Source organism: Plectropomus leopardus, chromosome 22 (genome assembly GCF_026936395.1).
Source record: "Plectropomus leopardus strain MGB_pleo_1.0 chromosome 22, ASM2693639v1, whole genome shotgun sequence".
Lineage (NCBI taxonomy): Eukaryota > Metazoa > Chordata > Actinopteri > Perciformes > Serranidae > Plectropomus > Plectropomus leopardus.
The window spans coordinates 11,689,797-11,708,760 of record NC_142197.1 but is presented as its reverse complement, the minus strand read 5'-3'; the positions used below and the strand labels follow the sequence as shown (position 1 = coordinate 11,708,760).

The following is an 18,964-nucleotide window of genomic DNA, read 5'->3' as shown; positions in this document are numbered from 1 at the left end:
TTTTCTGTTGGTTATGTTAACAAACAACCGGTTAGCTGCGTTTACATGCATGCGAACATGTACTGACCACCTCGTTTCTATGGGTGTCTGTGTCTAGTAGTACTTACATGTTGTGCAGGACACACCAGCCACAGTGGGGATCTCCTGATCCAAGACATTCACTGCAGGTTGAGTACTGACCACAGGCCTCCACTGGCACCCTTGACAGCTGCAGAGAACCACACAACAAAGGTTAAACATGGGAGAGAGTAATTCACAGTTCACATTACCAGAAGACAGACAGAGAATGTGAAATAGAAGTGAAATGTTTTAAGGAATCTCAGAGCTGCAGTGTTGAGGCGTGTCATGGGAGGAATTTGAATGTGATACGAATATTTCTACATGCTTGCTTGCTTCAGTGTGTGTGTGTGTGTGTGTGTGTGTGTGTGTGTGTGTGTGTGTTTTCCAAAGAGTGACACAGAAAGAAAGGTTGAATCTATGATAATGAATGAATGGATTAGGGGCATCAAAATACTATTTTCAATTACTTTCCAACTTACAAAACCCTCCGTAGGTTAGACGAGCATAATGAATTTTTATTCCATGTACGCCAGTAATGGCTTAGAGCTAACACAAAACCTCAAAAAGAGAGTGAAAATAAAAGTGCTCAGGGAGTATGAATCGTTGGATAATGGTCCATTTCTGGTTTCCTTGTAAGTGCTGCATCTAATCTACAAGAAATAAGGCGTAATACTTCACACAACCATAATGCCATTTGTCGTGTCACCAGTGCTTCATCATTGGGAGCTGTATTCTCATGTCACCCGGACATCAAAAGCAAAAGATACACCGGTATTAATTCATTTATAAAACCATCATTGGCAAAACCCATCCTCTTATTTCAGTTTGCTGCTCCTAGTGACTGGAAAGAATTGCAAAAGATGCTTAAACTCCACACCTTCATTCTGCTACGCTCCACTGATAACTTATTACAGGCAATTATTTAAGATCACTGCACCTGTTTTTGAATTTGCTTGTTGCAGCAAATTTGCGTGATGCAGACTCCAGTCACATGGCTTGGATTTGAGTTAGACTTGAAACACAAATTTTATGAATTTAGGCTCAACTTGAAAAATCAAAAAAGCATTGCAACTCAACTTGGATTTCAACACCAAAGATCAACAAAGCTTAATTCCAGTATGCAAAAGTGGGGATCAAAAATTATAGATGGAGATACAAGAACTTTCAAAAAACAACATTCAACAAAAAAATAAAAAATGTGGAACTTGATTTGGGATTTGATTACAAAAACTTGTGAATCGTAAAACAGTGACTTGGTCCCAGCAGTACATACACCTGTTTTACACAGCTTACTGTGTATATTGTGATGGTTTAATAATATTTTATTGCACTAACTGTATCTATGTTTAAATGTCTTACATCAACTGGCCTCCTGTCGCTGTCACTTGGCCAGGTCGTCATTATAGATGAGAATTGGTTCTTAATTGACTTATCTTGTTAAATAAGGTGAAATAGAAATAAATAAAAGAACCTCAACAACATATTAACATCAACATATTAGGCATGAATTTATTGCAATCAAATACTGTATGTGTAGGTGGTAAGGAGAACAGTGATAGTTGCACCCTTTACTTAAAACACGACTTGTTGCTGAATTATTGTGTGCATGAATGAATCACACTAATCCACATTATTACCATAATTGTTGAAGACAGCTGTAAATAGTCTCTATCAGACTTCATTGCAGCTTTGATTGCATGAGGAGTCAGACAAAATTAAACCATCTTGAGCGAAACACACATGAACTGCAAAAATAAACAAACTAATATGGAAAGTATTTTGTATTTATACTAATTTTCATGAAAATGAAACTGCCTGACAGCTTCCATCTTTCCCCTGTGGCTCCATACGGGCGACTCGGCCACTTGGGAGAGCAGTCCATCTATTATGATATATAGCCCCACCAATTCAAACTGGCATTGACTGGCACTGATTGGCATGGGCCTTGAGTGACCGAGCGCAAGGGGCAAAGCTGAGGTAGATCTCAGCCGTCCCCTCCTCTTGTCACCATGGTAACAGCATGGTGCAACAATAGGTGTTGCTGGCACTTTTGATTAATGAGCCGTCATTGGTGGATGACCGCTGTCACTCACGTCGCTCACCGCTGACAGCCGGGAAAGAGAGACGACATCATCAGCGTGGGACTGATATTGGGTTATTATGAGAGTAAAGCTGTGTGTTTGTTTGTTTGTTTGTTTGTGTGTGCCTGCACACTAACTCAGTTAGTTTCAAACGAAGGCGGACAAATATTTTGCCTTTCATTGCCACATTTCTACATATGCAGAACAAATATTTCCTCATGGTCATTGCAAAAAAGTGCTCTCTGAATCATTTTTTTTTTCCAGATGAAAAAGTCAGACAACAGATGATTATGCTATCGCCGGGTACTGTACAGTTAAGCAGCCACTGCTTCTCAATAGAAAAACATATGAAAGGACAAGCATTTATGAGATGATTATAACATATCTATGCAGCTACGTATCATGGAACCGGACAAAAGTAGCCCTTCAAAAAATTTGACTTATGTTGTATAAAGAAGTAGATACATACTATATGTTTTTTTTTGTTGTTGTTGTTTTTTTAAAGATATTTTTTAGGGCATTTTTGCCTTTAATTGATAGGATAGCACAAGTGTCAAGGTGGAGAGGGGGGGTGGTGGGTGGGGTGACATGCAGCAAAGGGCCAAGGCTGGAATCAAACTGGCGGCTGCTGCGGGTTCGATTCACAAGGCGCTCTATCTGGCTACTGAGCCACCAGACACCCCATCAGGTCCACAGCTTTAAATATCTGTGAAAGTCAGACTTATTTGCAGAGGCCTCTTCCTCTTCAGATATGAATCCAGCTCTTGAAACTGGTAAAAACACTGATCAAAGCATGGATATGTTAAAAAAATGTTTTTTTTCCCCGACACTGCTCGCTGCAAAGTGGCTACAAACTATGATGCGTGTCTGTTTTGTCCATTCTGGGCTTCTGTGGAAACATGGTGGTGCACAATGGCACACAGCGTGGATGAGGACTTGCTCTCTATGTAAATATAAACAGTTCATTCTGAGGTAATGCATTTTTAGGTGATTATACACTACAGAAACCATGATATCATATTCCATTTCTGCTAATATATCCCCCTGAATCTTTCACACTGGACCTTTAAAAAGAAAAACTATGCAATTTGGAACGCTGTGGTAATGTAGGTAATTTTCAAATCACCTCACAGCTTTAGTGCACCGCCTCCAATAGGTGCTGAGGATCAAATTCTTTTGGATACTGGTCTCTCTTTATACCTCCGGATATAAGTGATGCAATTATACATGTCTCCGCAGCACATTTTACTGACTAAATTCCATATTTGAGGGTATGAAAAGGACCATAATTATACCATCCAATGTAGGGCATGACTGAATGTAACAAGAGATCAGAAACGCCTGTGCTTAGTGGAATCTCTACAGCGCAGCCTGGCACTGGCGGCGCTTCTCTCTGTTGGACGCGCCGACTATCACACAGCACATCCTGCCTGACAGCCTCTCTTTCTCTCGCTCTCAAATAAAAACAGTCAGTGCTACAATTTTGCACACACTCACAGTGGAAGTCGTATTTCAGCACGTGTGCGCACAGATGCAAAGACATATACTGTCAATGAAGTCAGACACTGACACACTGGAGATACTCTAAAAACATACATCACTCTCTCCCTCGTTCTCTGCATTTATGTCACTTCTGTGTATCTCCACAAGTACTATAAATAGCAGACAGACATGCACACACACACTGACACAGATTTGCACACAGCATAGTGGATTCAGAGGGAGGCGTATCTCCTTGTCAAAGTCAAGAGGAATCCTGCATGCTAGTGGAGATTAAAAACAATGAAAGTGAGTCCTTGTGTGTTAAGCATGTGCGTGTGCTTTTGGGGGGGAGAAAAGAAAAAAAAGGGCTGGTATGTTTTGCCCTCCCTACTGTGTAGAGGCGTATTTGCATTAGGTAGATAAAGGGAATGAGTTTGAGATGGAATCGGAGAGATAGTGCAAGTGTGTGCATCAAACTCGACACCGATCCTCGTTGCATCTCACATGATAGATTCCCTCCCTTCCTGTCACTCTCCAGTGAGCCTGCTCCTCCGCTGCCTCAGCCCACTGCCAGCAAAATAACCTGGTAGTTGCTGAAGGGAAAGGCCATTGTGTTAGCCTATGGAGGGATTTCAGCTGCCAAAAGCCTTATCACAAGAGTGTATGAAACCGCAATCTCCCTGTGTGTGTGTGTGTGTGTGTGACCATTTATGTAATCTACGTAGCCATGTCGCCGCGTCGAGTGGTTTGTCACCTCGTGATCTGCCATAAAAGCTAAGCACCCACACAGAACTGTAGCAAACAATGCCACCATATCTCAACGCTTTATAATTTAACACTTCATCGGTGGCAGATATGCCGATACACACACCGCCCACGTGTACACACGTATACAAAAACACACACGGATTTAGACTTTGTAGAATGGAAGGGACCTCCTGATGCCTATCGAGGCCTCAGATGCCTGCATCTGGGGGGGAAATGGTTTTCTCAACAGATAAAACACACACACACGTACAAAGACAAACACACATTCAGACGCCAGCAGGAGCGATGGGTGCCAATGTGAACCCTCTGTTCCAGAGCACGGATCCTGATATCATTCATTCTCCCTCTGTCTGTCTGTCTTTCTCTGTCACTCAGATGCTCTGAGGTGTGTAAGATCACACATTCATCATCTCTCCAAAGCCTACGTTCTCTATCTGACACACACACACACACACACTCGAGCGGGCAACACTTTTTGTCCCCTCTTTTATCAGAAAAAAATTGAGGGATTTGGTGGCTAAACGACCCAATGCACCCCTTGTCTCTCTCATCTCGATAGCACATTCATTTCATGCAATCTTCTTCATGGGCTTTGCCAGAGAGGCGACCATTACAGCTCGCCGTCTCTCCACTATGGTGGGGCTATCATATCAGCGGGGATAAATACAAAGGACGGGGTGCATGGCATTTATAATTCCCTCCTGTTTCAGGTGAGCAAATGACAGCCATTACACCCTGCACTCTCCCTCCTTTCACAATAGGAAGAAATGGAAGTCACTGAATATAATCACACTCAAGAAAAAAAAGGCAAAGATCACAGAAGTACTTGATGCCTTAATGTGTAGGGAGAGAGATGAAGACGTGCTTGATCATTTACTGTGTCGGCACAACGGCATCAAATTATACATATAGTAGATATACAGTAAGTGTATCTATTGTATCTGTGGAAGACGGGAAAGAGGAGGGAAAGTCGTTGCTTTAATGTATTCAGATTTTACACTTAAAGATCTTCATCATTACTCCGAGGAGATGATAAAGCTCTACTTTGTTTTTCTTCCCTCTCTCCCTCTTTTCTCCGACTCCCCTCCTTCTTACATAACGCCAGCGGCCTTCGAGTCAACCTGCAGTTGGAAAGTGATCATTTAATAAATCTGCAGAGAATTTTATTATTAACTAATTCTTCTGCCTCATCCCTGTTCCTCTCTTTATCCCACTCTTTTCCTGCCCCCTCCACTTGTAATTAAACAGGGATTCCACCTGCAGCCAAACTCCACCACTCCAAATGAACAGAGAGGGAAATTAAAGTGATAGCCCGATCCTGCCTCACAGCCTGTAGGGCACACTGAACTTCTCTTATCTTTGCTCTTCTCCCCCCCCAGGCCGGCTTTGTCTTTTTCTCCTTCCCTGGTGTGAGTTTGTTCATTAGTACGGCACAATGCTGGCGGTGCATCATTACTATCGGCCGGGGAACAGAAATGAATAAAAAAGAATTGGTTAAATGTGTGTAATTTTGTGTTATTTGGTCATTTTTAATAACACCCTGTAAGTTAGCAATGTTGTGTGCGTGTGTCAAAGATAAACTGGTGCTCACGACAGTAGCTGACTCTGACTGAATATCAAGTTATGCAGATGACTGCAAGCAAACTGGCAAAAATCATGGAATTTGATAAAATGAAATCATATTAGAGTTCCCTCAAATTTACATAAGAATTTAGGGCTGTACCCGATTTATGCAAGTTGAATCACATTTGGCAGTTCCATACAAATATTTCACTACTCGTGTTTTGTTTTTTTTCATATAACGTTTTAAACTTTGAACGTAGCTCAGAGGCACGTTCAGTGTGACAGCGTCATTTGTGTAATATAGTAAACAAGTTAACGGCGCCAACAACAGATTAGCAATGTGCAACATTTTTTTGCCAACACTCAATATTAATGGAAGGTTATCTATGAAAGATGACTGTAGCGAGTACTGTCATTACACACACACACGCACACACACACACACACACACACACAGAAATCCATAACTTTTTCCAAAACTTTAAAGGATTTTACAAATTCCATGACCTTTAGAGGTTTCCAATGACCATATGAACCCTGCATATACATGTCAGTGGATCAAAGTAATAACTTCTGACCTCCATATTTCCATCAGCATGCTCTTTTAGTGCCCCTGGAAAATATACAGTACACATACTCCCTTTGTCCAGGGCAATATCAGTGTTTATTTATTACACGTTGTAACTTCACCTCTCATTTCCTGGTCTACTTCTGATTCTCTTCTCCATCACTGCCTATCTTCTCATTCTGTCATTCATTCCTTCATTCATTTACTGGTGCCTCCTTCTCTCTTCCTTGTCCTCTCATGTCCCCACCTCTCCCCTCTCCAGCTGGATGGAGGACAGATTGACGTGGGAGTCAAATGAAGCGAGGGACACATCAACGACCCGCTGCCTCGTCACAGCTGACGCACCACTCAATCCGTCAACCACCAACCAACGGTATCATATCATAAACTCAGTTAACAGAGCGGGCCGCTGGCTGCAAGCGCAATATTGTTTTCATTCGAGGTTCTCGGAGGTCAAATGAGAAAGCCATCCATTGCGCTGTCAGGATTGTCAGCGCATGATAAACGACTTGGATACAATCAATCATTTTCACTTATCTTTCCATTCCAAAGAGGGTAAGACCTCCCGTACACAAAAAAGGTAGTTAAACAAGCTTAAGTGAAGTTTACTAATAACATATCACAGATTAGAGCTTCCTGCTCTGCTATATTTTTACCAACTGTCATCTTCGGTGTGTCTACAAAATAATAAAACAAAAAGCTGAAACTCAGGAACAACAAATTTATACAGCAGAACTTGCCCTAATCATGCTAATGTTGCCCCATTACACTGTCAGTCCTAAGTGCTGGAAGCATGCCGAAAACATGATGGATGTCAAAGTGCATTTAAGGTGTGGGGTAAGGTTTGACCCTTCGGTGCACAAACAGATTTGCATTTAGTCTGGAATGCCATTTCTCCTGTTGGCAGGTGCTAGAAGTGTTGCCACACACACACACACACACACACACACACACACACACACACACACACACACACACACACACACACACACACACACACACAGAGACTAATTTTGAGCAGGCTGCCTCATCTTGCCCTGGGGCATAGCCTGGGTAAAAATAAGGTCTGTTTTACGCAGACAGAGTGCACAGTTTGGACTGTTTCCAGCAGCCAAGACAGTGAAAGAAGAGGCCGATGATGACTCACATGGATGACAAATTTTATAAAGTGTCTATAAAATATAATAGGGCTTATAGCTTCCTAACGATCTGCAACAGGCAAAGAGAGAAGAACACACACGACTCAGAAATACGCTGAGAAACAGCAGGAGAGAAACAGAGAGAGAAGACAGAGGTAATACTTCAGAAGGGACTTTGAGTGAGCTGAGAGTTCTCTCCAACCTTGCCTGCCCCACTTCGTTGACATTTTTCAGAAGTGTGTCAGGCAGCGATGGCTGCAGCACATCAGCTCTGTTCACTTGCCTTGTTAGACCACAGCAGCCTGCAGCTAAACTGGGACACAACATAATATGCACATCTAAACACCTTCATAACTCACAGCCACACACTAGAGGGGTGAAGCAGCCACACTGTAAGAGATGTGGTTAAAAAGTTTCCCGCTGATAGAAATTAAAGGACGCTTGTATTAACGTCTTTGATGAGATGCGAAGATGCGATACTTCCACAAATTAGCTTGTCGGATTTCCCTTGAGGGGTTCAAAACTGGGGGAAAAAAAGCATTTGACTTTGAACGATCTCACCCCAGTATAGTACACATTTTCAATAATTCACACGTACAGATCTGCATTTGCTACACTGAATATCAATAATTTAGCAGCATGAGTGTGGCAGTCGCAGCACTTTCGAGCAACAGTTTATATGCTGAATGTAAAAATCCTGGCATGTGTTGGGAAAAAAATCTTAAGCAAGAAAACCATGTAGGAACATATTTGACAAAATCTAACCACTGACTGACTGCACAGTTGCTGGCAGGATGAGTTCATGCGTTTTGCTAGTTTGCTGCAGGGTAATGGTATGACTATGGGAACACTAGGATGGATGAATGACTAAGAAGTAACAAAAACAGCTTGAACTGCTACCAAATGCCCTGAACCCATGTCAAGTCACAACAACGCCAACCGCTGAGTAATGTACTCTGCTTTCAAAATCATATTCATTCAAATTCATCATAATCTGCTCCAAACAGGAGTTGGTTAAGTGCCATTTGACTGCACGTACACTCGTATAGAAGGTGTGCCATTGTAGATTTCAACATGCTCTGTATTCAGTTAGAAATGCTAATTTAAGGTTATGTGCATTTAAGTGTAAACTCACTTCTGGTAAGTTTAAAGGACTAAATGTAACTACACACATGTATCCAGTTAATTTGGAGATTTATACCACTTATCCCATAAGAGTATAAGGGACAGTTCATCTCAAATACAAAAACACAATTTTTTCCCTTCCCTATAGTGCTATTCATCAGTCTTTGTTATTTTTGGTGTTGTTGAGTGTTGGAGATATAGGCTGTAGAGATATCCGCCATCACTCAGATGTAAGGAATAAGATGGCACAGATGTTGGTTTATGGTGCTCGCCATGTCTACAGCCGATATCTACAACGCTCTGCAACTCACACAACAATTTAGATAAATGAAAAGCACTATAGATAAGAGGGAAAAAACATATTTTTGATTTCAACTGCCCCTTTAAGTAACAGATGAAATCATTATGCATTATTGTTGCATCTTAATTTAGGTAATCCAAAAGTTAAAGTTAAATTTTTGTTAATCAATTAATCAAGGTCCTTTTCTGTTGATGTTTACTATTGTTGGTACCATTAGCTGTTCATATTCTCCACCTCATGCAATAACCTTTGTGCTAACTTCCCCTTCCACTGCTGACTTCAATAACTGTTCATCACTTCAGGGGAGGTTTTTTTTCCCTCCCTCTGCAAAAGGTTTATTGCTCCCATTAAAAAAAACGGACGCTTTGTTAGTGTGTGATTTGTACTTTTAATTTCCATACTGAACTCATGGTGAAATGAACCCCCAACTTCCACCGACAGCACCTCATTCATTCTACCCAGACACCCTCGTTGTGGCTGACAGATGAAACCAGTGTTAACACGGCACAGTAACATAGAACAGCAGCAGCTCATATTAACAGTGGGACTGACCTGCCCCTGTCACTCAAACACCAACCCAACATCCATAATCACAGCCCATTCTATAATCTGACTGTCCCCTTTATACCAGAACATCTATTTAACCCACTAATAAGACGACTCGTGTGTGTGTGTGTCTGTATGAACGAGAGGTACAGAGAGAAAGATCCAATTAGAGGACAGCCAATCACTGGATTAATGAGAGAGTACGGATGACAGATTACTCTGCTAGTGAGGAATGGTGACAAAAATGGAGGATGAGGGAATGGCGCGTAGTAAAAATGACAAAGGGTAGTGAGAGAGGGTTAGAAATGGAATAAAGATGGAGAGAGAGGAGATGAAGAAAGAGGAACAAGGAACACAAAAGGCTGAATCCTCATTCGCTTTACAAATCCCTTTAGAAATGAATAGGGGTTGTAGGAGCAAAAATCTATAATCCTGGAAGAAAAACAAATCTAACAAAGAGGACACAGTCGCAGGATGGAGGAAGGGAAGAAAAAAGAGACCGCAATGGAAGAGAAATTAAATGAAGGATGAGAAAAATACTGAGAGAGCATTTTATGCCGTACAGAAGGATGCTGCATGGGTATGTGTGTTAGGTTAGCTTTCTTCTCCTAATGAGTGTATAATGTGACACAGACAAGCAGGGGTACAGTGTGACTCTCAGCATGATGTCCCCTGCCTGAAGCTGGGTTTAAACCTCTCTGTCAAGGTGCTCCAGTAACTCTTACACATTTTCATTTGCCTATATTTATAGTTTATTGTAGCATGAACACAACACCACATTGATGTGACAAAAAATATCAGGCTGTTTCCGTCAGTCTGCAAGGTAATTGTGTTTACATAGAAAGCGATGATACCAAGTTTGGCTCATCACAAAATACAAATTTGTCGAGATAAAGAAAATGACTGAGCTGGAAAAACCTATATATAGCCAAAGTAATCATATTTACTCTCTTAAATTCACTTTGCGATAAAGAGCGATGATTGCTGCGAAGACATGGTTTGCATTTGTTTACCATTAATGAAAAGTAGAAGATTACTGACTTTTCTCAAGTTTGTTCAAGTTTTCTTCACTCTCAAATGCTGGAATCAGAGAAATGAGAAACTCAAGTTGATCGATCTCAGTTATTATGGTCTCCACATGGTCTCTGTAGTTGCTTTACCCCATACATGTAGTTCAACTTCACGTCTAGACTCAAAGTCTCACAAGAAATGCACAAATCAGCACAATGTTTTGCAATCTGCAATATTCTTAAAAGGATAATTTCACCCCAAATGACAATTTGTGTATCTATTACCCACTCTGTGTGACTTTGGATTTGAAAAGAAAGCTTTTTTTTGCATGCCTCCACTGAATGGACAAAAAATTAAAAAAAAAAATTCCTTTATTTAGATTTAGATCTAGATTTAGTTTTTTGAGCTCTTTGCCTTTATTTGATAGGAAAGCTTTTAATGTGAAAGAAAGAGAGAGAATGGATGACAAGCAGCAAAAGGTCGTGGTTAGAACTGAACCTGTCGCAGCTACAGTCATAGGGGTCCTCCTTAAACAACAGCAAAACTACCAAAACATCTGTTCACAAACTCCAACTCCTGAATTTAAAGTGAAACTTATATGTGCTCTTCAAAGCCAGACTCCATTGACAAAAACAGTAATTTTACCTCGCCGAACATGCCAGTCTACCGTTGCCTTTGTTGAAAGTTTGCTTGTGTTATTGTGTGACTTTTGTGAATCCAAACTAATCGTTTAAAACACACAAGTCACACAAAACCACTAAAAAAGGAACTGCTTGAGGCAGTGGTAGACTGGCAGTTCCCATGTTCAGCAAGGTAAAATTAAGAGTTTTGTCGAGTCTGGCTTTGAAGAGAACAAAGATAAGTTTCACTTTCAGTTCAGTTCACTGTTGGAAAGGGCTGTGCAATAAGTACTGAGCATACGACTGAATAAACATATCAGTTATATTGCAAGTTCTGTGTGAGTTTGTAAACAGGCATTTTGATATAGTTATGCGGTAGTTCAGTTCATCGAGAATTTTCACTGTGTTTGGATTCCTTGTTCACCAGATCCATATCATGCGAGAAAAACAAAGTTACTTCACAAATTCACATTAATGGGGGGTGAATATTTCCTTTCTCTGACACTCTCATCACCCTCTTTCCTCTAACATCAGAGTCTGACCCTCGCCATCCTAAATTGGACTCTCACACCAGTAAGAACCCCAAGAAGGTCAGTCTGTTCCTTGGCCTGGCATCACCAATCTTAGGGAAAGGGTTTCAAAAGGGTTTCAAGGCTACAAACAGCAGGGGGGGAGCTGTATCGACTAACTCTGTTCTCAGCCTCCTGTTGTGGCAACCCACCTCCTCTTCTCTCTTTCCATCATGTGTTTCCTCTTTCTGTATTTCACCCTTGTTCCATCTATCACACTCTCTCTGAGAGTCTGGGTCCCAGGCCCCAGAAACAGCAGGTTTCCTTCTGCTATCGACCAGCCCAGGCTGCTTTAAAAGTGTTTGCCACCACTGGGAATTTGGAATGTGAATGTGTGTGCAAGATGTTATTCTGAACCACCGCACTGATCCAGGACACAGATCTGTTATTCAAAACTTTTGCATGTACGGGCGACCACAACATGACCTTTGAACTTGGCTTTGTGAGGTAAAGAAAAGCCAACAGAGGAAACTCATAAAGAAACATTTATCTATCATATTGTAATCAGGAAGTCATTCTTTAAAAAAAGTGTTATCGCTATCAGGAGCGATATCAAATAAATGTCTGGCATGTTAAGATAACAGATTGTTTCTGAAGTCGTGAAAATGTGGAAAACACATCATCTTTTGTATCTTTATTTCTTCTCATTTCCAGCTCATTCTGTGACCCTCTTTGACACTCAATAGAGCTTGTTTTGACTCGAGGCAACAGCATGACAGGGAACTATTTTTCTCACAGTTTACAGGGGAAAACCTTCAAGAATCAGCTTGATGTGGAGAAAGCTGTGAGAACAAACCTGTTATGCCAAAATATTGTCGTAACATGTTCTCCCCTTTTGAAATGAAGCAATTTGCACTCATTTCCTTTAGTGATTGCAAACACTTGGGAACAGTGTTGTGTTTAACCGTAAATCAGGACAGGTAATACGGCGGTGTTTGGCAGCCGTCTGAATCTGCACGACAAATCACACTTAAGGTGTCACTGAAAAATTCTTCAGTACACTGTGGTGATACATGTAATATCAAACAAATCTATAAATGTTTTGATCTGTAAACAAACATTAAATGGTTTAATTGGTGAAATACATTCTTTGAGTTGCATTCATTCACTCTAATTTGTTCTTGAAACCCTTTAACAGTAAAGAAGCATGTGTTTGTGTTGTGTTCATTAACTGCTTTCTACATTTGGGCGCACGGTAATTCCCAGATGTTCCTCCTAAACAGTTAGTGGAGGTCAGCCCTCTAACTAGGCTAATAGACTAATTACTAAAAAGGCCTAATACACACTCACGGGACAACTATTGGCCAACAAAACTCACTTGGTTGCTTTTTTCAATATAAGCTAATTGGCATGCAAATTAAAAATGCTAAATTTGAAACACGATGTTGGGCGATAATAGTGAGACATAACGGAAGCAAACATAATGGGAAGAAATGGAGATTAAGTATTCCTAATAATTCATTTGTTATTCTGTTATATCTTTGTAAGCCCAATTACATGCACTGTAATCCACACGAGGAAAAAAAAAATCACTTTGCTGTTTAATAGATTTGTGTAAAAGAGGAATATGTAATTGGATGCTATGACAAAACAGCATCCTAAATACCCTAAACTGGTGTCCCTCCCCTCCCTTTCTTTTCCTCTCTCTGCAAAAGGACCGACTGAGACCTCCGGAGAGGCAATGAGAGCAGCATTTAAAAGGGCACCCTCTACTCACTGTCTGTCTGATATTTAAAGTGTTATCGGGATAATCTGGGCCTCTTAAAATGCACTCGCATTCACACACATATGGCACAAACAAATTGCACTACACATCAGCAAATACTGACACTTTCATGGTGCCAGAGAGGTCTATAATCTGCTGGAAGCTGCAGACAATATACAGGGGCAACTGGGCTATCGCTGCCAACAAAACAGCAGTGGCCCTCTGTGATTATGGGTGGCAGGAGACAAAGAGGAGGGAGAGGGGGGGATGATATGCATATTATCTAAACTTAGAGCTTTTGCAACATTATTTCTAACAGTCACATTAATAATGGCCATTAAATGGAGCTACATTTACAGCTACACGGAAATTCCCCATGAATTCTTCAACTGGTGGCTTGATTTGGCTTAAATGATATGATTACTGGCCCTTTTACAGTGTTTGATGAAAATATAATGCTTGTGCTGAATGGTAAGAAGTCTGCATGTTTGCTGTTCGGCTACTTCAGCCCTTAAAACTATTAAATCAAGAATCAAGACTTTTCTGTTTGCCACTGTATTTTATAACTAAAAAGAAAGGAATCTGTGTGCATGAGTGTCCTTCACATGTCTCAAGAAACGTTCAATCCTTCTACTTTACACTTGGTTGTGTATTACTTGAGACCCAAGGACATGCAGTGTCATATCTGATGCACTCTGGATATATTTAGTATAAATAAACTAATAAGCAAGCAGCACTCTGCAGCAGTAGGGGCAGGGCTTCAGGGCTTCAGGGCTCATTAACAGCAGTTCACTTTTGCTTCTGGATACTGGATATACCAACGTTATAACCAAACTCTTCTTCAGTTCCCTGGAGACCAACACGAGCAGATAGCCTGCAGGAACAGCGCCACTACCGCTGCATCTCAAGTTGTGTGGGTTTACCACTCTAACTTATAGCACTAATGAAGTTACCACGGGGTAAAATACCTCCACTAATTATATCCGTGCTCTACTTTAAAACTGTGCTAGGTTTGCCAAAGCAAGGGACTAATACACCTATTTGGATTAACTCCTCCGCAAAGTGTATTTTACTTTATTCTTATTTTAATTGTGTGTTTTAGGAGAGGGTTTAGTTATTTTGGGGCCCCAGACAAACGACATCTTCATTTACATTTCAACTTTTCTCTAGCTAAGAATGTATGGATTGGCAGTAGTAAAGAAAAAGAACTCAAAACTTTTGTTTCTGAGGTAAAACTATTAAAATAATAATAGATAGATATTACTAATGCACACTGCACACATTCACTTAACTTATTTCAGGATACAATGTGTTAGAATAGTAACATATTTTAATATTTTTCATCTATAAATATCTTAATAACAAATCTATGGCTTGTTGGGGACCTTTAAATTGGGGACCCTGGCAATTGCCTACCTTGCCTATAGTCGGCCTCCTTTTGAAAACTTAGTTTTCAGGTTTACTTTCTTAGGTTTGGGCAACAAAAGTAAGTGGTTAGGTTAAGAAAATCATGGTTTGGCTTAAAGTAAGAACTTTTGTTATTAATGTAATGTCACATGAGGTATGTCACATAAGTCACTTGACATTTGTCACTAGCGTAGGTAGTCATAACAGCACACTATGTTGTTATTTAAATAACTACATTGACTTCTGGTTTCACACGGGACACAAACAGTGGGCTCTGAGGTGAAAGTCCAGGGTTTGTGTGACATATCCACCTGCAAACCCACCCACCCCCACTCTTTTGCTCTTTGAAGTACTGTAGTTGGCTTAAGTGTCATTAAATGCCACCAGCCGATGCATCTCCACGCACTGCTAAAAAGTGCCTCTTTGTGTCTGTATCTGACGCAAGAATCGGTATTTGATGAGTTAAGATATACCGGATGTTATATTGTACACTTTGAATTACCTTGTTGTTGAAAGATGCCACACAAATAAATGTGCTTTGCCTTACCTACTGAATATGTATCACATGTAGCATAAGTGCATATTCGTGGCTGTGTCTTTTTGTGTGTAAGTGAAAGTGAATTTCCAACACTGTGCATCATGACTGTGTGTGCATTTACGTGAGCACAGTATGTGTGTTATGGACTTGGTGCTATTTCAGAGAGGTTTTGCCTCTGATAGAGGTGTTCACAGTCTCACTGTGTCTGCGTCCATTACACAGAGTGCTGCTATTTCGCTCCACATTCCATGTCATCAAAGGTACTAAGAGAGATAGTGTGTACGTGTGAATCAGTATGTGCACGCACACACACACACACACACACACACACACAAACACACACACAAGTGGACTGAGACCACTTTCCTCTCTCCCTATAATTCAACACATTTATTCACTCCAACTCTACTCTCACAGTCTGTGTCTATAAAAAGACTTGGTCATAGCATCCAACAGTCTATCTAATCCCTTTCTCTCCTCCAGCCAGGCTGTAATGAAATCCTCTACGCTACACCAAAGGTTATTGTATCCTGTGACATAAGAAAATGATAAATGCCAGTGGTTATGATATTGACTCAGCAGGGAGGGGGCTTTTGATGAGTGTGTTTGTGTGTGTCTGTGTGTGTGTGAGTCTGACCTGGGTCTCAGACATGACATAGAGGTAGTGGTGATCAGAAGAGAAGGCCATGTCTCTGAGGATAGGCCCGTTCTCCACCGCCTGCACAATCTCATACTGCTGAGCACGAGAGGAGCCATCAACCCGGATCTGCAAAAAAAAAAGCACAAAACCACATTAACAATTCATGTATTTAAAGATACAGGATTTTCTTAAAAACAATGTTTCCACTCATACAGGAGTAATCCCCCCCAATCATCCTTAGGACCTACTCTCAGTATGCATGGGTGCATTTATGGGTGTGTACCCCCCAAAGCGCTCAGGTGAGATCAGGGCCTCATAAAAACGTAGTGACCAGGAGCCAGATCATAAGCAGCACACATTTTAGAGACACAGCCACCCAAAAAACATGTAGAGAAGTGAAATGCTGAATGACAGTGAATCTGCGTGGTCATAGAAAAATATTCATATAAAAGTATTTAAATGTAATTGTGTGTATATATGTATGATTCACGCATGTCAATGGTTTAGATGTTGTTGCAGACCTCAGAGTCCTTCACTGACTCCAGGGTGCCTGAGAGTTAAGATACTGCAAGAGCGAAACCTTGAAGATGTTTGGACTACAATGATAGACACATCTGTATGATGTGTGAAATGTGCTGCGTAAGGCTGAATGATTCTTCGGTTACAAGTTTTTGGTGTCTTTGTCCATGTATGTGCTGTAACAAGCCCTTCTCAGATCTGATTTGTCATTAAATGCATATATTCTTATAAGTTCATCCTATTCTATTATTATATAATGAAGAGTGACCAACAGTTTTTTAACATCACTGGGGTTGGCTTTTACTTTCACTTTTGCTGGTGAGTAAGTTTATAAACAGTGCACAACAATCCTGCATAGTATAACCTTATAATTTCTGACCAATGTAGCCCTCACATTGTTTCACAGGTACTATAGTAATAATAATATTTTCTTAAAGAAACTTTCAGACCTTATATGAAGTACATAATAAAAAACTTTAACTGCTAAATTTGTTTGATTTAGATTTGCTGAAGCAAAGCCAGCTGTAAAGAAAGTTTAATTTATGAAATACCAAAGTTATTTTAACAACTAAACTGCAAAACAACTAAATCCTTGTCTTAGAAGCTGCTACAATAATAAACATCTGTGGGGGTAAAGCAAGTGTCCTTAAGTACATTGTGTTACTAATGCTATTGCAGATGTAGAGACTAATACAAAAAAAGCCAGCGACTTAATAATAAAATGACAGGGCTGAAAATAAAACATGTAAAAACAGAACAGCTGGAGTAAAACAGAAGCAAAATGAGAAAGAGAAATGTTGTTTTCCACAAGGAAAGACTTAGCAATGGAACAGAGGTGATGTCTAGGAAAACAAAGTGTGCAATTAGGGACTAAGGTATCATTAAAAAGGTACTTTTGAACATTATTTCTGACAAAATTGCCATTCAACCACATACAGCCTCAGGATTTTCCCATGCATCATGGCTCCCCGTGCTGAGTCTGAGAAGCTCATCTTTCTCTATCACAGTTCCAGCCATTCAAAAAGTGATTACAGTAATTAGGCATCTGGGCAAGAGGTGTGGTTTGTGGGCCCCTAGGTGTGTTTACTCAGCAGAAAGTGCATGGAATTAGCCCTGTGCACACTTGGTGGTGTGATGGAAGTGTTCTGGGTTGTGCCCGAACATCTGCTTACATCGTCACACACACACACACACAACGCGCAGGGTGTGTTCCAAATGATCCTTTCAAAATCTGGTCCTCTGGCTGTAATTTCCCATTAACACAAGGCCTTGACATATACCTATCCAAGCAACTTTCAGCACCCAGTAGAATACACACACACACACACACACTTGCAGACAGGTGTGAAGCAAGTCTTGTTAAAGTTGTGATGACTCTTAGTGGTTCTTTGTGCTCCTCAGCACTTAAGGGTTCATGGGTAATAGGCACAAACGGGAGATAATTGGACAGGAGGCAGATGGTCGGGCAGACAGGTGAGTCACTTCATGATTAATTGTTAATTAATTACGATTTTTAAGGTCAAAAATCATTAACTGTTCTAAGTAAATTAAAACGGTGCCCACTAAAATCCAGAGCTGGTCTTTGTTATGTTGAACCAACAGAGCATAGTTACCGCTTGCCAATGAACAACAACACGAACCATCAGGAAAAGTTTCTGCAAAAGATCTCAATGGCTACGGAAAAATAATTGTACCTAATATGACAAGTTTGTTTTGATTTCACTCCCTCTCAACTTTTGCTGTTTGTTCATTGTCCTCCATCTGTTTCTCTTCTCATGGAGCTGAACTGCCAGTAAGAGTGATTTCAGTGATGGTCAACAGTGCAGGATGCACCACAGTGAATGGGGTTGTACAGTTGTGTATTTTCTATATTAAAAAAGAAAATTAGAAAATTTTAATCTATTTTCTGAAAATGCATGTTGCTGTTTTTAGATCAATGTGTAATTAAGATTTTAGAGTCATTTTTCAAATTTCCTATCCTTGGAAAGGTTGATAAAAAAACAGAAAACTGAGATTGAAAATCTGAGGGTTTTTGAAATTCTAGGCGCAACACAGACCATAAAAATTTAAATTATTTGCAACATTCCTTTGCATTTGTTTAGAATTTGTCATTACCAAAAGCTAAAAAATGTTTTGAATATGCTGCTGAAAATGTCAGGCCCATCACCACTTCCTGCTTTTAAAATCCAGCTCAATTTGTAATTGAATTGCCCAGTCCTACACTGTAGCATGATCCAATCAACAAGCATCAACTGCTCTGCTATAATTCAAAGGAACATCTCTCTGTCTTTGCTCAGACAATCATCTATTGTATAGTAAAGA

At 40.4% G+C, this 18,964-nt stretch overlaps 1 protein-coding gene across 2 annotated transcripts in view; it reads right to left on the bottom strand.

Moving 5' to 3' along the window:
* Positions 1 to 18,964, bottom strand: part of plxna4 (plexin A4) — a 321,912-nt gene that overhangs the window by 128,794 nt on the left and 174,154 nt on the right. For both annotated transcript variants that reach the window (XM_088072401.1, XM_042511045.2), the window contains exons 4-5: positions 16,121 to 16,249; positions 108 to 208 (exon numbers count right to left, since the gene is read on the bottom strand). In XM_088072401.1, coding sequence (XP_087928527.1) covers positions 108 to 208; positions 16,121 to 16,249 — 230 coding nt within the window. The remainder of the gene's footprint in view (positions 1 to 107; positions 209 to 16,120; positions 16,250 to 18,964) is intronic.